The sequence below is a fragment of the Mustelus asterias genome, chromosome 19, assembly GCF_964213995.1.
Source record: "Mustelus asterias chromosome 19, sMusAst1.hap1.1, whole genome shotgun sequence".
Taxonomy (NCBI): Eukaryota; Metazoa; Chordata; class Chondrichthyes; order Carcharhiniformes; family Triakidae; genus Mustelus; species Mustelus asterias.
Window position 1 is genome coordinate 60812681 of NC_135819.1, and position 24124 is coordinate 60836804.

The 24124-nt window shown below is 41.2% G+C and overlaps 1 protein-coding gene across 5 annotated transcripts in view; it reads right to left on the reverse strand.

Moving 5' to 3' along the window:
- LOC144507991 (SRSF protein kinase 2-like) overlaps positions 1-20169 on the reverse strand; it is a 200438-nt gene extending 180269 nt beyond the window's left edge. For 3 of the 5 annotated variants that reach the window (XM_078235672.1, XM_078235671.1, XM_078235668.1), the window contains exons 1-2: positions 20049-20169; positions 19753-19813 (exon numbers count right to left, since the gene is read on the reverse strand). In XM_078235672.1, the coding sequence (XP_078091798.1) occupies positions 19753-19813; positions 20049-20064 (77 nt within the window). In that variant the 5' untranslated portion in view covers positions 20065-20169. Of the gene's footprint in view, positions 1-19752; positions 19814-20048 lie in introns of those variants that run through there. The other 2 variants (XM_078235669.1, XM_078235673.1) reach the window with 2 other exon arrangements.
- Between the last annotated feature and the right edge of the window lie 3955 nt (positions 20170-24124).

Here is a 24124-nt window from a genome sequence, read left to right on the forward strand (position 1 = left end):
ACTAGGGTCAATTTAGCATGGCCAATCAACCTAACCACATCTTTGGACTGTGGGAAGAAACCGGAGCACCCGGAGGAAACCCACGCAGACATGGGGAGAATGTGCAAACTCCACAGAGACAGTGACCCGAAGCTGAAATTGAACCCGGGTCCCTGGTGCTGTGAGGCAACAGTGCTAACCATTGGGCCACCGTGCCGCCCCTATTATCAGATGCTTGTGAGTCTATGGGGAAATATGCTGACCAGCAGTAAATTCTCTTAACATGTGCCTAGACTGAAAACATAGGTAAACAAGGAAAAGGAGCAGAAGAAAGTTATTTGGCTCTGGTCCACCATTCAACAAAGTCATAGGTAATCTCCTACCTAAACTCAGCCTTCAATACATCCTTTAGTACCCAAAAATCTACTGACCTCGGTCTTGAATAAACTTAATAAGTATTCACAGCTCTCTGAGGTAACTAATTCAAAGGTTCACAATGCTTTGAATAAAGACTTTTTTCATTTCAGACCTAAAAAGTGCCTCCTTATTCCGATATCATGAACTTTAGTTCTGGTCTCCATAACCAAGGGAAATATTTTCTCAGCACCTACCCTGTCTAGCCCTTAAGAATTTTATATTTCATGCAGATCACCCCTCATCCTCTAAACTGTAGGGAGTAAATGGTTAGTCTATTCAAAGCCTTCTTCATAGATCAAAGCCTTCTTCATAGATCAAACCCCTCATCCCAAGAACCAGTCTCGTGAACCTTTGTTGCATTATGCTCTTCCTTAGGTGAGAAGATCTAGTAGGAACAGTTTACTACCACAGTCACAAAGAATGTTATTTGTGCCTTTGATGAGAGTCGTTTTGGTACTGTGGTGGGGCAGAAACCCAATTGGAGGGATTCAAACATGGAATTCTGGGTTCAACATAGTCTTAAAGGAATGCACTAGTAACACACACCTCTACCTTGTGTGGCAGAGCATGCTGTACAGTTTACAGCATAATGTTCCTGTCCTTCGTAATAGATTCTGACTGAAAGTAACTTCACAATAAACCGGTGATGTGTTGAAAATTTAACATATATTGTGACACACCTTTTGGGTGGATAGCACAAACAAGTCAGTTACATTTCTCTGATTGGATCCTTTAAACCATACAAAAATTACTTTACCACTAATTACTCAATGCACAGAAGCATCAGCCTTGATTACTTGAAGTCACTAAGGGGGGTTTGAACTTAGGACCTGCCACTAAATAATTTTGTTGGTACACTTGCTCTTCTGTAAGCATAAGTGAGGATATTTCCAGTAATAATTTTGAATTAAGTAATTCCAGTCTCTCTTTTGGGTCTCATAAAATTCATTAAAATAAAGCAGAATGTATACATACTGCCCAATTACTAAATAAATATCAACCAAGTTGGCAATTTTCTGGAGCAGGGGTGTAAGAGAAGAAACATTTATGAAGATGGGAAATCACATAATTATGACAGGCTGATTCACAGCTCTCTTGATTATATAGCATAAGTAGCAGCCACTCAGATGACTCAGCAGCTTATCCAATAAGTAGCTAAGCTATCCAGATAACGGAAATCCCATATTTAACCTTCAATATTTGCTGAATTAACTGGCCTTAGCCACAGAAGGAGGAGTGGTGCTACAATTTAGTTTGTAGTCCCTAAATTAGGGAAGAAGGCATAAGATGGCCTGTAATTGCTATACAGTAACTGGCAGTGCATATATATAAAAAACAGGGATTTAACTGTTATTATCCCACAGCTGAATAGCCTGTCAAGATTCCTGGTCAGGAAAATATGGTATCCGCGGTTAGACAGCATCAATAAAACCATACTTGGCAAGAGATGATGTTTTGCCAAGAAGAAACAAAAGTATAAGATGATGCTGTGTTATTTCAGTAAGAAAAGCACAAAAAAGGAAATAAAGACAGGTTTAAACTGCACCATAGTATGCCTTTTTGGATAACTGCTGCATTATCTTTATGATCTCTATATTGCAAAGTTAATTGTGCCCAATGGAAAAAGAACAAAGAAAATTACAGCACAGGAACAAGCCCTTCAGCCCTCCAAGCCTGCACTGACCATGCTGCCCGACTGAACTAAAACCCCCTACCCTTCCAGGGACCATATCCCTCTATTCTCATCCTATTCATGTATTAGTCCAGGCACCCTTCAAAAGTCACTATCGTATCCGCTTCCACTATCTCACCCCGCAGCGAGTTCCAGGCACACACCACCCTCTGTGTAAAAAAAAACTTGCCTCATACATCATACACCTTAAACTTATGCCCCCTAGTAACTGACTCTTGTACCCTGGGAAAAAACTTATATCTACTCTGTCCATTCCCTTCATAATCTTGTAGACTTCTATCAGGTCACCCCTCAACCTCCATTGTTCTAGTGAGAAGAAACCAAGTTTCTCCAACCTCTCCTTATAGCTAATGCCTCCATACCAGGCAATGTACTGGTAAATCTTTTCTGCACCCTCTCCAAAGTCTCCACATCCTTCTGGTAGTGTGGTGACCAGAATTGAACACCATATTCCAAGTGCAGCCTAACAAAGGTTCTATAAAGCTGCAACATGACTTGCCAATTTTTAAACTCAATGCCCCGGCCAATGAAGGCAAGCCTTCTTGACTACCTTCTCCACCTGCATTGCCACTTTCAGATCCCTCTGCCTATCAATACTCTTAAGGGTTCTGCCATTTACTGCATATTTCTTATCTTCAGTAGACCTTCCAAAATGCATTACCTCATATTTGTCCAGATTAAACTTCATCTGCCTTCTCTCCACCCAAGTCTCCAACCAATCTATATCCTGCTGTATTCTCCGAGGTCCTCATCGCTATCCGCAAATCCACCAACTTTTGTGTCGTCCGCAAACTTACTATCAAACCAGTTACATTTTCCTCCATATAAATAAATAAAGGTCCCAGCACTGATCCCTGGGGAACACCACTTGTCACAGCCCTCCATTCAGAAACACACCCTTCCACTGCTACCCTCTGTCTTCTATGACCGAGCCAGTTTTGTATCCATCTTGCCAGCTCACTTCTGATCCCATGCGACTTCACCTTCTGTACCAGTCTACCATGAGGGATCTTGTCAAAGGCCTTACTGAAGTCTATGTAGACAACATCCACTGCCCTGCCCTCATCAATCATCTTCCGTCACTTCCTTAAAAAACTCGATCAAGTTAGTGACACACGACCACCCCTTCACAAATCCATGTTGCCTCTTGCTAATACATCCACTTATTTCCAAGTGGGAGTAAATCCTGTCTCGAAGAATCCTCTCAATAACTTCCCTATCACTGACGCAAGGCTCACCGGCCTGTAATTACCTGGGATTATCCTTGCTCCCTTCTTAAACAAAGGAACAACATTGGCTATTCTCCAATCCTCTGGGACCTCCCCTGTAAGAAGTCTAACAACACCAGGTTAAAGTCCAACAGGTTTATTTGGTAGCAAAAGCCACTAGCTTTCCTAGCTAGTGGCTTTTGCCACCAAATAAACCTGTTGGACTTTAACCTGGTGTTGTTAGACTTCTTACTGTGTTTGCCCCAGTCCAACGCCAGCATCTCCACATCATGACCTCTCCTGTAGCCAGTGAGGATACAAAGATTTCTCTTAAGGCCCCAGAAATTTCCTCCCTTGCCTCTCTCAGAATTCTGGGGTATATCCCATCAGACCCTGGGGACTTGTCTACCTTAATGTTTCTCAAGACCCCTAATACCTCTTCCTTTTTGATCTCAACATGACTCAAACTATCTCACACCCTTCCCCAGACTCATCATCCACCAAGTCCTTCCCTTTGGTGAATACTGATGCGAAGTATTCATTTAATATCTTGCCCATTTCCTCTGGCTCCACGCATAGATTCCCTCCCCTGTCCTTGAGTGGGCCAACCCGCTCCCTGGCTACCCTCTTACTCTTTACATGTATAATTCTGCTAATACTGTAGAAAACAATACTAGATTATGAATGTAAGTGGAACAGAGTAGTGGCAGCAGACTCTTAGTGTCCCTGAAAACCACCAGCACAATATGTAACACATGAAGAGTGCAAGTATTTTTCCACAGACAAATCACAAAGCGAAAGCATATTTGAAAGGATTCAGGACGATAATTAAGGATATAGAGTCTGAACATTTTGTAAATTTTCAATTAATCAGAGACAGCTAGCATGGATTTATAAAGAGTACATATTACATTTTTTTGACGAGGTGACCAAAATAATGGACAAGGAAATGTCGAGATTTTAGTTACCAGGAGACATTCAATTAAGTCCCTCATAAGACATTGTTAACTAAAGTTGAAGCCCAGGGAAACGAGAGCAATTTACTGACCTGATTAGGCCGATGACGGGCGGGTTGTGGCTAGTGGTTTCCCATAGGGATCCATGTTGGGATTTCAACTACTCACTGTATTTATTAATAATTTAGATGTCAGAATGGAGAGTCAGATATCCAGATTTGCTGAGGGCACAAAGACAGATGGCACTGTAAACTGTAGATGGAAGCACCAAGTTACAAAGAAGATTTGATAGATTAAATGAATGGGCAAAACTGTGGCAAATGGATTTCAATGTAGACAAGTGTGGCTAGATCCAAAACAGATACGTCACTTCTGAAAGAAAAGATATGTTAGCAGGTGGCACGCTGGCACAGTAGCTAGCACCGCTGCCTCACAGCGCCAGGGACCCGGGTTCAATTCCGTCCTTGGGTGACTATCTGTGTAGAGTTGGCACGTTCTCCCAGTGTCTGCGTGGATTTCCTCTGGTGCTCTGGCTTCCTCCCACAGTCCAAAGATGTGCAGGTTCGGTAAATTGCCCCTTAGTGTCAGGGAGATTAGCAGGATAAATACATGAGGTTATGGGGATAGGGGCTGGGTGGGATTGTTGTTGATGCAGGCTCGATGAGCCGAATGGCCTCCTACTGCACTGTAGGGATTCAATGAAACTTCTTGTCTTGCACTCATCAGGGCAAAATCGCAAAAATACCAAATCTCAAAGGGAACGACAACTTATACCGCATGAGAAGGGGTGCTGATTGATTAGCAACTGGACTCAGATTGGTGGAGGCATTGCCATGGAAATGCACCAAGGAATTGCTTAACAACAGCTTGGGGTAGTTACCCATTTCTTCATGCATTTTCCATGGCAGCCTCTCTGCCAATCAATCAGCACACTCTTCTCAAGTGGCATAAATTGTTGTTCCCTTTGAGAGTTGTATTCTTCAGATTCTATCGTAATGAGTGCAAAATGAAAAGCTTTGACAGCATGTCACTTTTCTCAACAATACTCAAGTTCTGTACGACCAAGCAGTTAAAAGATAGACCAGCATGTTTTCTAAATGGTGAAAAACTAGCAATGGTGAGTCAAGTCACACCTCCTAAAGTGTCTAAAGATAGGTACAAAAAGTGAAAAAGCCTAATGAAATGCAGACCTTTAAAACTAGAGGCCGAGAATACAAGTTGTGAAAACTCACGTTGCAATTAAGGAAAGTCCGGATTACATCACATCTGGAGTGGTGTTCAGTTCTGTACACCATACCTTAGGAAGGATATAGTGAATGTAATGGTTCTGAAGAGGAGTAATTTTAGACTCAAAACATTACCTGTTTCTCTGTCCATAGGTGCTGCCAGACATATTGACTTTTTCCAGCACATTCTGCTTTTATATTGAATGTCGCTTAGTTTTAGCAGGATGATAACTAGACTCGAATGATTTAGTTACGAGGAGACTTGCATTTCCTGGAATTTATAAAGTTAAGCAGCGTTTTGATCAAAATTTTCAAAAGGTTAAGGGGAATAAATAGGCTAGATAGAAAGAAACTATTTCCATGAATTGGGGAACCTAGCACGAGCAGAAATAATCTAAAAATTAGAGGCAGGACATTTAGGAGTAAAATTATGAAACACTTCTACACACTCGTGTGGTAAAAGTTTGAAGCTTTTTTCTGCAAATGGCACTTGATGTCAGCTCCATTGTTTGTTTTAAACCAGAGATTGATAGATTTTTATTAGCCATGGTATTAAGGGATATGGAGTTCAAGGTCAAGATTAATAAGTTTTTGATTAACAATAACGTAAATGGGTTATGGAAATTGCGTGGGTAAAATGCACCAAGTGTCTGATCAGCCATGATTGTATTGAATGATGGAGCAGACTCGATGGGTTAAATGGCCTACTTCTATTCTTAGATCAGCTACAATCTCTGAACGATGGAACAGGCTCAAGGAGCTAAATGGCCAATCCTGTTCTATGGTTTTACATAACCTCTGCCATTTTTGCAAGCCACTTTTACAAATCAAATTTCAGACAATCAGCATCTAGGCCAGTTTCCAAAATATACACTAATAAATCTAATTTCCTCTTTTCAATTTCAAAACCGGAGACCAACAGAAAAATTGTCCATCATTTTTGACAAGGCCAATTTAGTATGAATATATAAACTTTTTTTTAGGAACAGGTGTCAGGCCCTTAAGCACGTTTTGCTATTCAGTGAGATCATGGATGATCTGTATCTTAGCAGCATATCCTTTTATACCCCTGCCGAATAAAAATATATTGATTTCGGGATTTTAAATTATTGAACTAGCATCTAAGCTTTCCGTGGGAGAGAGTTCCATACTTCTGCCACCCAGACATGTTTGCTAACTTTTCACCCAACTCTGTTTAGCTATCTACACGATGAACTTCTTTCAAATTTGTAACGTCTCAATCAAAACACATTTCTACTATTCCAGGAACTATATTATATTATAGAGTTCTAGTTATAAAGGCTAATATCCTATTAGTTTTTTTTTAAACCCAATATTTTAATATCAGAGAGAGTACACAGGCCAATAAAATTCTCTGGGCCTCCCCTGTTCCTAGCTTGCCACTTTTATAAAGGGTACTCAAAATCTATTCTTTCTTAATCCAAAAGGAATGACCTCAAATTTGTCAAAATCCATCGCAACAGAGATCCATTTGCACGCTTAATCTCACAATGTATCTTTTTGTATCTGAATCCTACCCTCGACAGTACCCAATATACTAATCACTTGGGCCCCTGCCTTGGGAAAAACCTGGCTTGGGAAGCAACAGCCCTCTTTCAAGTGGCTGCCACACATCCCAACTGTGCTCAATACAAGCACGCGGTGGGGACCATGAGCCTTAAATCCAGGTCAAATTTCTGTAGCAGAAGCATTAATTGCAGCAAGAGCCTGAATCCATGTGGCCAATTCTTTTGACAGAAAGGCTTCATTTTGGATAATGGAGTCCTCCCCTGATCGCACTCTTGTCTTCCTGCGCAGACGTCAGCCCAGTACTAAAAGAAAATACACAAGTCAAGATAATGGAGTGGACTGGGGTGGCCGGGGAAGAAATGGTTGCAGCAATAGTGAGAGCTGGGAGTGTTAAGACAGGACGAGGAGGAAGCACGTCTTGTCACCTTCATAGCCATCCCGAACTCCTCCTCAGCGATAAAATCTCTAAAGCTCCCAGGCCCAGGAGGAGAAAGTGTGAGAGAGCCCCGAGACTGGAAGTAAGCTGGACAAAGAGACAAGCGCACACCCTCCTCCGCCCTCTCCCAAAAACAATCTCCACACCAGATCTGGAGAGGAGGAGGAAAACCTTTCTGAAAGGTAACCTGCTTTCAACCTTCCACTTTCATTCAAATTCCACCAAGGCCAGCCCAAAGTGTCCACCACCAGAGGTGAATGCTGGCCGGTGTTAGTTAAAATACTTAGCTCAGTCCCAGTTTTCTCCCTCCTCCTAATGACTAGGACTTGGGCCTAGTCCCTCTCTTTCTCGTTCTGCTTCTCAGGTGCAAAAGTAAAACAGGTTTTATTAATTAACTCTGCTACTTGGAAATTTATAAATTACCAGTTTATTGCTTTAACGTTGTTTATGTTTTCTTGACACCTTAAACTTTTTTAAAATTCAAGTCCAATGTTGAGCCAAGCCAGATCTCAAGCAGTTTCTGCTGGGTTTCTTGAACGACAATGAGGGGCTCACAAGAAGTCTGACTGCTTTTGAATGGTTGCAAAAGGGTTTATTTTGCTCCAGTAGAAACAGGAATTGTTGGAAATGCTCAGCACATCTGGCGGCATCTGTGCAGAGAGAAGCAGAAGTAAGAACTAGCACAAATTGCAAACTTAAACAATTAACTTGGTTTCTCTTTCCACAGATACTGCCTCGAGTAATTCCAGCATCTTCTGCTTATGTTTCAGATTTCCAGCATCTACAGTATTTTGCTCTTCTATTGTATGCTCCATGCTAGCATTTGCAAGTGTGGTTATTTTCAATTTAGAATAAGAAAATATTTATCACTCAATGCAATGTATAATTTTTCTGTTTTAAAAGACCATGTGCATGGATAGAAATAGCACATGATTTCAGGTGAATAGGTTGGTACTAATTTACTGGAAGTTTTTTTTTATTTTTAAACTGGGAAGTGAAACCACAAGTCATGTGCCAACAGAATAGTTCAGCGTTAGTTCAAGATATTGTCATTTTTACATGGGATTGTTTGTGGTGCCTATGAAGCTCAAGTATTTTGGATGTTGCTGTCCTTATTTTGCATCGTGCTAAGTGCAAAGAAGTGGGGCTGTTTACATAATATGAATGACCAAGTTGTGTGTCATTGTCTCACAAAGCCATGGTTGATGCCACAGTTTTAAAGTGCATCATACTTAAACCTGATCTTTTAATGGGCTTTATAAATAGAGGCATAATGTACAAAAACCAAGTTTTGCTAAACCAACATAAAACTGTTCGACCTCACTGTAACAATGATTCCCAATTTTGGGCAGCCAAATGAGGTAAGGGGAGGGTTAAGGTCAGAGGGTGGTAGTGAGATAAGGGGCCTAGAAACAGGTAAAGCACCAGGGCCCATGATTTTTCTCCCCACCCTGACCACCAATCTCAGGTCATTGCCAAACTTTAACATGATGGTGTTTATTGTGCTATGTTAAAAATATGAATATATGAGACCTTAGCACAGATTCTTGCTTCCTTCCAATTATCCCTACTCTCTCTTCCACTGCTTATCTAATTTCCTAAACAAGTCAATAGTTTGTCTTCTGTTCCTTCAGCTTTAACTTCAGCCAACAGTCTCTTACTTGGAAGCCTTCTGGCAGTCCATATAAACTGTGTCCATAAATATTCCAATCTTATGTTGTTAGGACTTGTTTTAAAAAAAACAGATAATTAACTTTGGTTCTCTCTTCATAAAAGCTGCCTGACCTGTTGCGTAATGAACATTTTCTGTTTTATTTTACAAACCTATACTGGCTGTCTCTAATTAAGCTTATTTTTTTCTAAGCACTCAGTCACTATATCCATAATTTTAGATTGCAATAACTTTCCCACAGCAGAGGTTAACCATGTCTATAATTTTCTGGTTTCTCTCACCTTCCTTGAATTACGGAGTTACATTTTCAATTCCCCAATCTGAAAGGATAATTCCTGAATCAAGAGCGCGTCGGAAGATTATGGTTAAAACATCTGCATTTTTTTAAACCAACTTCCTTTATATCCCTGGGTGTAAACCATCAGGTTCTCGGGATTTGTTACTATCAGTGCCATTATTATTTCTAATCCTCTTCACTGACATCAGCCATCCAGAATCCAATCTGAACAACAAATGTTAAAGCAGCCAAATAGCAGAACTAATCTCGAGGAGATAAAACAACACATTAAGCAAACTCTCACCACCTAATTAATGGCTGTTGCTAGTAACTGATTACTTACTTTGTGCTTTGATAACAACAACTATAGTGGGTGCTTACTAGGAATATAAAAATAGTGTGAAATTCAATTCCGGGTCAAACAAAAATGAATCCAAAAGTAATTCAAAATCAAATTCTCTCAGTTTGTTGCAAAAGTCCAGGCCAAAGAAAGTTCAGATTTGACCATACAAAATCCAGCTTTAACAATTATGTCTATCCTCATTGAGAATTGATATAGATTGAATAGCCTTAATCAAAGACCCTGACTCACTTTGGTCCCAGTCCAACGCCGGCATCTCCACATCATCACTTTGGTCTACCAGTGGATTCTGTAATACGAGCAAACTTTGTTTCTTTGTGACTTTCACTTTGGACTATAAGAAGTTTATCATGATCTCCTTATGTTCAAAAGAGGAATTCTGACAAATGATTTACATGACACTGGCAGAGTCTCTCTCCAATATTCACGAGATACATTATGCAGCCTCTTTACAACAGCACCAATCACATATTTCTCCTCATCATTTCAGTGGTTTTTATCATGACCTTCTGACCAGCACTGAACTCTCAAGTTTCATGCTTGGTATATCATGACTTCTTCACTTTGTCTTTCATAGATATTGATGTCAGGCTTAAGAAAACTGAACCTTGTCCTGGGTAAACAGTAACTCGTAAAGTAAGTGATCTGCTGTAGACTGGGGTTATTCTGTAAGAAAACAAAAAACGGTCTGGCCAGTGTCAAAAAGAAACATGGAAATTATTGCCTAGCTTGTCACTGAGCAATTACTTCTGCAAAGACCATTTTTATGATTAGCACACTTCTTTTTCCAGCACCAATTGATGCTGGTTGTTTGTTTACTTCATTCTTACTAAGAAATATTTCAAACTCTTCTCACATAAACTGTGGACTATTATCTGACACCAACACCTCTGGCAATCTGTAAATTGCAAACCAACTTCTCAAAATCTAAATAGTTTTGGCACACGACATTTATCTACTTGCTATAAAAATCATAGAATCCCTACAGTGCGGAAGTAGGCCAATTGGCCCATTGACTCTTCATAAGATCATCTTACCCAAGCCCACCCCCCTGCCCTATCCCCATTACCCTGCACATATTTGAACATGAAGGGGCAATTCTTCATGGCCAATCAACCTAACCTGCACATGGGGCGGCACGGTAGCACAGTGGCTAGCACTGCTGCTTCATAGCTCCAGCAACCTGGGTTTGATTCCCGGCTTGGGTCACTGTCTGTGTGGAGTTTGCACATTCTCCTCGTGTCTGCGTGGATTTCCTCCAGGTGCTCCGGTTTCCTCCCACAGTCCAAAGATGTGCGGGTTAGGTTGATTGGCCATTCTAAAATTGCCCCTTAGTGTTCCGAGTTGTGTAGGTTAGAGGGATTAGCGGGTAAATGTGTAGGGATATGGGGGTAGGGCCTGGGTGGGATTGTGGTCGGTGCAGACTCGATGGGCCAGATGGCCTCTTTCTGCACTGTAGGATTTCTATGATTCTATGATCTTTGGACTGTGGGAGGAAACCGGAGCTATCAACCAAAACTAAGTACTCTTTTCCTTCCACTTCAAAGAAATTGACATGTACTCATTCCAATGGTTTTTTTCTGTTTGACCATGCAATGAAAGAAATCTTAGCTGTATCATTTCTAATTCTAAAACACATTACATAACTTTTCACTGACTCTTCAATTTCTCTATCGACCTTTGGATACAAAAATAACTTCTTGCTATTGTTTTATACAGAGGCTCTTGCTTGACGTTCTGTCACAATCACTCTCTAAACCTTGGCAGAATAATGACTCTTCAACCCTATGGGAGACAGCCTTCCTTGATCTACACTCAGTTTATTTCTACATGTGAAATACTCTTGCACTCTCATAATCACTCTTTAGGCCAGCAATTCAAGACATAACTGAGCACTTCACGGAGCACCACTAATTTCAGGCAGATATTGGCATGCTCATTGCGTATATACAGTAATTTAAAGGTAACTCTGTGATTAGAAACATGTCTTCATGGGAAATCGCCAAAGAACATTCCCATTTGCATGATCTGCTGAGTTACGATATCTAATATTGTACTGATGACTAATTCTATAATTTTGTCCTCCTTGATCCTGATCTCTTAGCACTTCCTCAATGATAGATGTACTCCTACCAATTCCTACTGTAACTAACTCAGTCCAGTTGAACCTCAAGACAATTGCTTCCCTAAAAAGAGAATCTGTTCCCTCCTACTACTACAAATGACAAGTAATAAAATCATTGTATTCCACTCTAACACCAGCTTGACCTAACACTGGGATATTGTTCTTGAAATAACTAGTCAGTTTCACATCAGTTCTGCACAACAAATGTGATTTGGGGATTTCATGTAATCTCCTTCTGAAATAATCACTGCTACAGCTGTATTAAAGAAGAAACTAAGTTGTGAATCTCTGACTTGCATTTTTACCGAGTGCTGGAATTACATTTTTCATTTGCTATTTTTCTTGCTCTCTGGTTTGATATCAACTTATGCTTGCACATCCATAATGTGCATATTTGAGGACTTTCAGACAACAGCATTAGATCTACTACATCTTGGTGTATGGCTAAAACCTGGAGCTTTAATCACAACTTGCAGCATTATTGTTTCCTCTACTTCTAAATGCTGTCTGGATATGACTGACTCTCGCCAAGGCCATCCCCACACCCCCACTTCTTGCCTTCAAACAACCGCACAACCTCAAACAGACCATTGTCCGCAGCAAACTACCCAGCCTTCAGGAGAACAGTGACCAAGACACCACACAACCCTGCCACAGCAACCTCTGCAAGACGTGCCGGATCATCGACACAGATGCCATCATCTCACGTGAGAACACCATCCACCAGGTACACGGTACATACTCTTGCAACTCGGCCAACGTTGTCTACCTGATACGCTGCAAGAAAGGAGAGGCATGGTACATTGGGGAAACTATGCAGACGCTGCGACAACGGATGAATGAACACCGCTCGACAATCACCAGGCAAGACTGTTCTCTTCCTGTTGGGGAGCACTTCAGCGGTCACGGGCATTCGGCCTCTGATATTCGGGTAAGCGTTCTCCAAGGCGGCCTTCGCGACACACGACAGCGCAGAGTCGCTGAGCAGAAACTGATAGCCAAGTTCCGCACACACAAGGACGGCCTCAACCGGGATATTGGGTTTATGTCACACTATTTGTAACTCCCACAGTTGCGTGGACCTGCAGAGTTTCACTGGCTGTCTTGTCTGGAGACAATACACATCTTTTTAGCCTGTCTTGATGCTCTCTCCACTCCCATTGTTTTGTTTCTTAAAGACTGGATTAGTTGTAAGTATTCGCATTCCAACCATTATTCATGTAAATTGAGTCTGTGTCTTTATAAGTTCTGTTTGTGAACAGAATTCCCACTCACCTGAAGAAGGGGCTCAGAGCCTCGAAAGCTTGTGTGGCTTTTGCTACCAAATAAACCTGTTGGACTTTAACCTGGTGTTGTTAAACTTCTTACTATGACTGACTCTACCATAGGTATAGCACTTTGACTGGAAATAGCAGCAGTTAAATGATTGGTGACTACCATGGCAATGGTAACATCTAAATTTCTGAGCCAGAAATTGTGAACTTGGCTGTTGTATCTTGGATCTTGCCAAAATCCAGTAGATTGCCTTGTCAGCTCAGGAAAATAACTCCCTTGCAATTTGCAACTCTCCTTCTGCCAGTTCTATGGTTGTGCCCTCATCCACATCGTTCCATATCAAGATTATTTGCACAAAAGCTTGCACTGGATTTTATTGTTCTTTAGGTCTCCTACGAACGTCTCTCTAAAGTTGATTTCTAAGTTTGTGGCGTAACAAGAGTTTCTTTAATTCGAGAAGATAACATGCAAGTCTCATTTGTCAACTGCTTCCTCTGACAAAACTGTGCAATCTCATTCTTAGTTATGCCATAATAAAGTACAGAATAGCAATAATTTCAGAACAGTCCATACTACTGGGTCTCGCAGAAAACTGAACTAAACTTTATTTACACCTCCCCAATAGAGAAGGCAGCAGAGAGGGTAATATAACAAAATGCATTATACAACAACCCTAAATATAATTTGTTTAAAAGTAACAACCTAGTAAAACACTGTTTCAACAGTGACCACGACACCACACAACCCTGCCACAGCAACCTCTGCAAGACGTGCTGGATCATCGACACGGATGCCATCATCTCACGTGAGAACACCATCCACCAGGTACACAGTACATACTCTCGCAACTCAGCCAACGTTTTCTACCTGATACGCTGCAGGAAAGGATGTCCCAAGGCGCGGTACATTGGGGAGACCATGCAAACGCTACGACAACAGATGAATGAACACCGCTCGACAATCACCAGGCAAGAGTGTTCTCTTCCTGTTGGGGAACACTTCAGCGGTCATGGGCATTCGGCCTCTGATCTTCGGGTAAGCGTCCTCCAAGGCGGCCTTCCCGACACACGACAACACAGAGTCGCTGGGCCGAAACTGATAGCCAAGTTCTGCACACATGAGGACGGCCTCAACCGGGATCTTGGGTTCATGTCACACTATCTGTAACCCCCTGGGCTTGCAAAATCTCACTAACTGTCCTGGCTGGAGACAATACACATCTCTTTAACCTGTGCTTAACGCTTCTCTACTCACATTGTCTGTACCTTTAAGACTTGATTACCTATAAAGACTCACATTCCAACCATTATTTTGTAAATTGAGTTTGTGTCTTTATATGCCCTGTTTGTGAACAGAACTCCCACTCACCTGACGAAGGGGCAGCGCTCCAAAAGCTAGTGGCTTTTGCCACCAAATAAACCTGTTGGACTTTAACCTGGTGTTGAGAGACTTCTTACTCAATTTACAAACCCAGAACCACTGTGTCACCATGCTGCCCCATATCATGAATATAACTTTAGAAAGATTACAATGTTCAGTTTTTTTAGGTACTTGTTTCCATTTGTATCCACAACTCAAGAACATTGTTTCTTGGCCTTTTGGCTAAGATCAAGTGTCAGATCAAGTCCAAGATGGGGGTGCAATGCCTTGTCAGCTTGGATCTTGTATGTCTCTCCTGTGGGAACCATAAATTGGATTCAATTTGAATTTGGTTTTTGGAGCTAGCAAGGAAATGGATTTGGGATTGCCCAGTCCACTCTGTGCGCTGGCTTTGTAACTTTAATTAGGCAGTAAAAAAATATGTAAAACTCTCAAAGAACATATTTTATTTTTGAAAGATACAAGTTTCTGTGAGACTCACTTCTCGATACCTGTTAGTCACCACAAAAGAAATGCTAGAATGAGCCTAGGTGAAGGCCTGATTTTAGATTTAACTCAGTGTATAGCATTCTCTCTCAACACAAACATACAAACCAGGTATTCTGCTCCCACATATCAGATGTTGGCTCAGCATTAGGGAAGGATCTGTCAAGGGAAATATATCATAGAATCATCGAATCCCTACAGTGCAGAGGGAGGCCATTTGGCCCATCGAGTCTGTAACAACCACAATCTCATCCAGGCCCTATTCCCATAACCCCACATATTTACCCTGCCAATCCCTCTGATACTAGGTCAATTTAGCATGGCCAATCAACCTAACCTGCACATCTTTGGACTGTGGGAGGAAATCAGAGCACCCAGCGGAAACCCACACAGACACGGGGAGAATGTACAAACTCCACACAAGCAGTGACCCGAGGCCGGAATTGAACCTGGGTCCCTGGTGCTGTAAGGCAGCAGTGCTAACCACTGTGCCACCCCACATCATGAATATAACTTTAGAAAGATTACACATGTTCAGTTTTTTAAGGTACTTGTTTCCAACTCATGAACTGCTAGTGCGCAAGTCTTGCAAATGTGCAGCTAAAATGTCAATATTCCAAATTCACACCACAAACCAGGAGAGGAAAATAAATTCCCAAAGACAACGCAACATCATACTGCAGATCCTCGATATGCATGAAAAGAATAAAAGGTGTGAAAAAGTATAAAAATATTTTTAGAAAATCTAAACTTTTTTGACATAACTGGCTACAGGAGAATTTGTTCATTACCAGAGATATTTTAATTGTGTTTCTACAACTGTATATTTTACATTAATATTGTATTATGTATAATACAAGCCTGCATTTGTATTAAAACCAAGAAATTTCAATCTACAACAAAGTACTCTCAACTTACTGACTCAGTTTCCCTACATTGTATACTATTTCCCCATGAATTATAATCAGCAATGAATATCTGTCAAGATCATATCCAAAGAAAGAGAAAGTGCACAAAAACTGCCACAAACTAAGTCCACTACGAAGCATTGAAAACCCCAGAGTTTCAATGCTCCCCAAATGTAGTTGTCATTTGAATTTCAAAACAGTTCCGATGTAGTCTGCTAATGAAAACCCATAATAAATCTATAAGTGAAGGACTTTTCTGTAAATCACAGAAAATGCTGGAAACACTCAGCATATGGAGAGAGAAACAAAGTTAACATTTCCAGTCGATGACTTTTTGTCAGAACTGAAAATAGTTAGAGATGTAATAGGTTTTAAACAAGTACAGAGACAGGGAAATGTGGCAAGACGAGGTGGGGGGGGGGGGGGGGGGGAGTACAAAAGAGAAGCTAGTGGATAGAGTGGAAGGCAGGAGAGATTAAATGACAAAAAAAGGGAATGATGGTGCAACACAAAAGGAAACTGAGATTGCACAAGGCAAGAAACAAACAACAAAAGGGTCGAAGACAGGTGTACGTGGAAAAAACAGAATCGTCATGATTAGCCAACCCAAAAAAAAGGTAGAAATTATGATCTGATATTGCTGAACTCAATGTTGAGTCTGGAACATCTAATCGAAAGATTTAGCACTGTTCCTTGAGCTTCACTGGAACAGCGTAGGAGGCTGAGGTAAAGAGGTCAAAGTGGGAATGAGGCAGATAATTAAAATGACATACAACTGGAAGCTTGTGGTCATGCTTTCAAAATAAAATTGTCCTGAAAAGTTCTCACCACATATATAGGATAAAAGCAAAATACTGCGGATGCTGGAATCTGAAACGAAAACAGAAAATGCTGGAAAGTCTCAGCAGGTCTGGCAACATTTGTGGGGAGAGAATAGAGCCAATGTTTCAAGTCTAGATGATCCTTTACGGTAGTGACTTTTAAGGGGTGACTTGACAAATACATGAATAGGATGGGAATAGAGGGATATGGTCCCCGGAAGGGTAGGGGGTTTTAGTTAAGTCGGGCAGCATAGTCGGTGCAGGCTTGGAGGCCGAAGGGCCTGTTCCTGTGCTGTAATTTTCTTTGTTCGTCAGAGCTGTGACAAAGGATCATCTAGACTCAGAACATTGCTCTATTCTCTCCCCACTGATGCTGCCAGACCTGCTGATATTTTCCAGCATTTTCTGTTTTTGTTTCTCACCGCATATGTTTGACCTCCACAGCCACAGAGGAGGCCATGTCATAATCAGCAAATACATTGAAAGTACAATTAAATTGCTGTTTCATCTGGAAGGGTCTTGAATGACGAGAAGGGAGAAAGTAAAAAGGCAAGTGTTGCATTTCCTACTCTTGCATGAGAAGGAGAGGGGGTATTGGGGTAATTGAGGAATGGAGCAGGGTACCACAAAGGGAACGGTTCCTTCAGAATGTTGAAAGGAGAGGGGAATTATATATTTGGTAGTAGTATCAGGCCGGAAGCGGCAGAAATGGTGGATGATGAACTGTTGAATGCAAAAGTTGGTGTGATGGAAGGCAGGAAAAAGGGGAACCTATCATTGGTCTGAAAGGGAGGGGGAGGAGTGAAAGCAATAGTGTAGGAAATGGAACAGACGCAGTTGAAGGCCCTGTCAAAAATCTTCAGTTGTGATCAAAGGAAGACATATCAAAAGAACTGATAATGGAAGGTGAAATCATCAGACCAGATACAACAAAGAAAAACAAGAATGGAACATGTTTGTGGAGGAAGCTGGGTGGGAGTAAGTATAGTGAAGATAACAGTGGGAGTCAGTGGATATTGGTCAATAAGCCTACAACACAAAGACACACAAGCCAAGGAAAGAAAGGGAAGAGTTAGGGATGGACTGTGAGAATTTTTAAAATTTATGCTTCGTGTGTGGGGAAATTGCCCTCATGAAGATGGCAGTGAGCCATCTTTTGGAACCGTTGCATTCCATGTGGTGTTGGTATGCCCACAGTGCTGTTCGGAAAGGAATTTCAAAATGTTGATCTATAAGAACGTGCAAAATAGAAGTAGTAGACCATTTAGCCCCTCAAGCCTGCTCTGCCATTTGATATCATAACTGCTCTGTTTATGTTTCAAGTTCTACATTTCCATCTACTCTCGATAATCTTTCCTTTTCTAACAAGATTCTACCTACCTCTGAGTTTTCAATTTCTGCAATAATCTTTGATGTGGCACCTTATCTAATGCCTTCTGGAAATCCAGATACAGTATGTCTATAAGCTCCCCTAATCCACAGCACATGTTACTCCTTCAAAAAACTCTTTTAAAGATCCAGTGACATTGAAGGAATGGGAATGTAGTTCCAATCAGGATGGCATGCAACTTGGAGGAGAACTTAGAGGTAGCTGTGTTCCCATGCACCTACTGCCCTTCTCCTTCTAGATTTGGAAAGTGCTATCGAAGGAGCCTTGGTGAGCATATCTTGTAGATGGTACACACTGCTGTTACTGTGCATTGGTTGTGGAGGGAGTGAATGTTTAAGGTGGTGGATAGTGTGTCAATCAAGAGTACTGCTGTGCCCTCGATGGTGTCAAGTTTAAGTGTTGTTGGAGCTGCACTCATCCAGGTAAGTTGAGAGTTTTCCATCACACTGCTTTTAATCAACTGATAAAATGTTTTGCAGCACTACAACAACACACATGCATGAGGAGTAATTTTAAGCTGTTGATATGAAGCAAATAAGAGCTCACCACTAAAATGTGAACACAAAATATTTCATTAAAAAAATATATTCCCTTGCTGCTTTATAAGCAAACAGTTCCACAATTCACAAAATGCCACTAGTACTGCTTAATTTGCATGCAATGTTGGCCTGGAGTTTAAAATCAAAGGATTAAACTTAAATTACTGGCATCAAATAATATACATGTGACATCATGTTGTTATCGCAGAGTGAAATGCCATCATTCAGGCTTGACAACTACACTAATACTCAATGTTTCCAACAGAACAAAATCACTTCTTTGTGCTGCTTGATCTAATGACATGTTCAAAGCACAGAATGGATAAAAAGTTGGAAGGATAAGCATCTGAACCAGCATCAGACAAAACCTCATCAGTTACTGTGGAAATTTAAGCCAATCTCTTTCATATACTGTAACAAATGTGATCCCTTTCCAGTGGCTCAGAGGGCAAGTACAATATAAAGGTACAGTACAGAGCCATATAGATCAGGAAGGTGATAGATTATTAGCAAAACACAAAATATAATGCAAATTAGCAACATGAGCCATCATGCTTATGGGACAAAATGTCCATCAAGTACCGTCATACCCAAGTGACATTACATGCACATTCTATTTGAACAGTTTACATGCCTCCAAACTACTCGTCAATTAGTTCACAAAGAAAACTTCCATCCACACAGAAAAAAAGACTTCAACCTTGCAGAGGGTTATAATTCGTGGAACATTCCTCACAAAATATTTAAACCAACATTAACCACAAATTAGATCTTTTTTTAAATCAAATTTAGCCAAGAACAAATTACAGAAAACGCCAACAAAACGACCACCATTTCTGAGAATAAATATATTTCAGTACAAAGCAACACCCGTGACAGATGCATAAACACAATTACACTCTTTTTAAAAAAAATCATACCAGTGCTTTGCCAGCATCAGCCAGTGAATAAAAGCCCTTTCTTTCTGCCGAAGAACCAAACTGCCGTTACCAGATCCAGCAACAGCAGCAGCAAGAGGAGGAGCTGAGCTGCATCAATTTACACAAATACACACCACTCTCTGCACTACTCACTTTTTATGAGCCTTCTCTTTCTTTCCTTTGGGTCTCCTCTTTCGAGCTTGAATGGCCAGGACTGACAAAAGACAGCAAAATAGATAAATGTATAAATAATTTTTTTTCTTTTAAAAATCCACCCCGCAAACACGATCAGAAAAAAACACACACACACACACCCCCGGTAATCGTGGAATAATATAACCAGGTTTGCTCTTTTTATTCTCAAACGTGTTTCTTTTCTCTCCCAAATGAGATGGACAGGAGTGAGGGTGGTGGTGGTGGACGGACGCCTTATTTGTATTTTTCCTCACCTTTCCTGGAACTCATTTTCCAGCCGGGATTGTCCTCGCGGGAGCCGCGCGCAGGCGCAACCCTCAACTTCCCGGCGCTCGAGCGCAGGAAACTGGGCGACCGGTACACAGCCGACGTCACGCGCCATACATGGGACCTGTCCAAGTTAAAGGGCCCACAACCTGCATGGAGAGATTATTGAAGAATGAAAGGTAGCACCGCACCTGAAGGTTTTAAACATAAAACATTCCGGTTCCCTTCACAAAAGCAAACACCCGGAGGGGAAAAAAAAACCGTAAAGTTGTCATTTATTAATCAGTATCACAGGTCGGCTTAAAATTAAACACCACAATGAAGTTACTGTGAGAATCCCCTGGTCGCCGCCACACTCTGGCACCTGTTCGGGTACACACTGAGGGAGAATTTAAGCACAGCCAGTGCATTTTTTTTTGGACTGCGAGAGGAAACCGGAGCACCCGGAGAAAACCCTATGCAGACACAAGGAGAAAACCCTATGCAGACACAAGGAGAAACTTGCAGACGCCGCACAGGCAGTGACCCAAGCCGGGAATCAAACACCCGGGTCCCTGGTGCTGTGAGGCAGCAGTGCTCACCACTGTGCCACCCTAGAAACAGACTGACTTTCAAAATCTATCATTTTGGACCTGAGTACAATGTTTCAATATGATGAATTAGAATTATTAATTCATGTATTAAATACACATTTTAGAAATATATATATTTCAGCATTTGATGCACTTGATATCACATTCACCTATGTCTTTCTCTTATCAGAAAACATTGGTCGGCGCAATCAGGAGTGTGGACCTGTTGTATAAACCTCTTCTTCAGAAGTGCTTTGTGTGTAGCACTGCGATGCTTAGTTTTTGTTTCTGCCCCTATAACCAACACACCCACCCCTCTTTACCTGTTCTTCAATATGTTTCCCATTTATTTATATAGCCTATTGAAAGCATTTTACAGGACAAATTAGAAATGATTTAACTGAATTTCTGTCATATATGCTATATATTCTTTAACGTTTGATTTACAAGGTTTTCTACCACATGTAATTTTTTGAAACTTTATACATATTAAGGGGGTGATATGACCTAGAAAAGTAATTGGGCAAACATTTTCTACTCTATTTTTACCATAGTGTTATAATCAATTCTATTTCTGTAATATCTTCCTCCCTCACATCCCTCTGAGATATCTGTGCTCTTCTAATTCTAGTCTCTTTGAGCATCCTAGTGTGGTGGCCATTGGTGGCTATGCCTTTAGTTGCCTCAGAAATACCTTCCCTACACCTTTCCCTCTCACTTTCCTCCCCTAAGAGATCCCTTAAAACCTACCTTTTTGACCAAGCTTTTGGTCAGCTGATCTAATATCTCTTTATGTGGCCCAGTGTCATATTTTGTTTTATAATGCTCCTGTTGAAACATCTTGGGATGTTTTATTGCTTTAATGGTCATATATATTTTTAAATATTGACATTGCCACTGCAGGTCACAGGAACAGGAGTAGGCCATTCAGACTCTGGAGCCTGCTGTGCAATTCAGTGCTGTGGAGATGCCGGCGTTGGACTGGGGTAAGCACAGTAAGATGTCTCACAACACCAGGTTAAAGTCCAACAGGTTTATTTGGTGGCACAAGCCACAAGCTTTCGGAGCACTGCTTCTTCATCAGGTGAGTGGGAGTTGTGCTCACAAACCTCAACCGGGATCTCGGGTTCTTGTCACACTATCTGTAACCCCCACGACTTGCCTGGGCTTGCAAAATCCCACTAACTGTCCTGGCTGGAGACAATACATATCCCTTTAACCTGTGCTTAACCCTCTCTCCACTCACGTTGTCTGTGCCTTTAAGACTTGATTACCTGTAAAGACTCGCATTCCAACCATTATCTTGTAAATTGAGTTTGTGTCTTTATATGCCCTGTTTGTGAACACAACTCCCACTCACCTGATGAAGGAGCAACATTCCGAAGGTTTGTGGCTTGTGCTACCAAATAAACTTGTTGGACTTTAACCTGGTATTGTGAGACTTCTTACTGTGCAATTCGTACCATTACTCCACTTAATTTTCTTGGTTCCATATTGTTAATACTCTTACCCTTTGCACAGTGCATTCCCATTTCCTTTGTTACTGCCCTTGAGTTTTGGCCCACAGCATACAGTGATTAACACAGAGTATATGGAGAAATTAACAGTACCCTTTGAGTTCAATGGTCACTGCACTGAAGAGTTGGGGATGAGTGCTGAGTAGGCCTGATTCTGCTGACCTTTGTTAGGAAATTTTGATATGCTGCCTTGGCCTTCAAAACAGTAATTTTCAACATAAAAAAACCCAAAACAGAAAGCATAGATGATGCACTCATATTTTCTGTGGTCCAACTTTAGAAGTCTAACACATTGGTTTTGAGCAAACTTGTAAGTAGGGTTTCTTGATCATAGAAACCCGACAGTGCAGAAAGAGGCCATTTGGCCCATCGAGTCTGCACCGACCACAATCCCACCCAGGCCATACTCCCATATCCTTACATATTTACCCACTAATCCCTCTAACCTACGCATCTCAGGACACTAAGGGGCAATTTTAGCATGGCCAATCAACCTAACCCGCACAGCTTTGGACTGTGGGAGGAAACCGGAGCACCCGGAGGAAACCCACGCAGACACGAGGAGAATGTGCAAACTCCACACAGACAGTGGCCCAAGACGGGAATCGAACCACTGTGCTGCCCATACTTCTTCATGAGTAACCCACACTGAAGAACCCTAATAAAGTTTTTTCAAGATTTTGATTAGGCTGAAAAATATGGATGCGGAATCACAAGTGCAATACACAATTCTTTAAACAACATATATGGGTCAAAAAAATGAGCATTCGCATAGGTTGGCCCTAGCTTATTTTTTCACAAGATCCACTTTCTTTTCCCAATCCACACCTGGTCACTCAGCTATTTTTCATTGCCTTTACACCTGTCAACATTGCTGAAAGCTCTCTCTTTGCTCAGGCACCATTCTCTCCTTTCAGAACTGTTCTTTCAAAGCTCTCCTCAAAATTAACATTCTATCTATTTGAACTATCATTCCACCTCTCACTGCCCTTTTGTCTAAAAGGACAGCAAATACATCCTTGGCTCCTCTTCCATGCCCATCTGTTTCAAAAGTCTTTCTTTGGATTTCTTTAACATAACTTCCATCCTTCTCACAGTACATTTGTAACTGTGACTGCAGTGCATTAACCCTTCATGTTCTCTGACATATCCTAGCCTTTGATATAGTCATAAATCAATAACAGCATCCTCCAACATTTGTCTAATACATGATCCACTATCCACATGTGGCCAATTAGGAATCCAGATATGGGTAATTACATTTATACACTATTTATCTCTCAATCAACATCACTAAAACAGACTATTTGGTTATTACCACATTGTTTGTGGGAGCTCGCTGCACACAAATTGGTTGTCACTTTTCCTGCATTGCAACTCTTCAAGCTTACTTCGACATAAAGCACTTTGGACCATTCTGAAGTCACAAAGGGCACTGTATAAAATGCAAGTGCGCCTTCGTACTAATTCCATAATAATTTTAAGGCAACCAATATATTTCCAGAGTGGTCCTTTTGTGTTTTAAACATTGCTGTTATTTAGTTTGTATGGAGGAAATGTGCCATTGTTGATTAAACACCATGCTGTTAATTTCAATCAGATGGTAATCTGTACTATCCCCTAATCTGGGGGAAAAAAAGTATTTAAAACTCCTCCCACCGTTTTTTCATCCAATCCCATCAACATATCCTCCTAAACCTTTCTGCCTTGTGTGTTGAGCGAGCTTCCTCTTGAATGCCACTGACCGAGAAGCGATGTTTGCAATCTGTGTTTAGGATTTGCAATCAACCCTGGGATTTGCTCTGTTTTCAGAAAGCGTCCCTTTATTTTATTGTTTTTGGCCAATAGGCAATTGACTGTGTCAAGGTGTCAGCTCCATCATCCCTTTCCTTCCTTCCGGTTTATCCGTCGAGCCGGACGTAATACGTCACAAACACTGATTGTTGTGTCATGCCCATGGACTGACCAATCAGC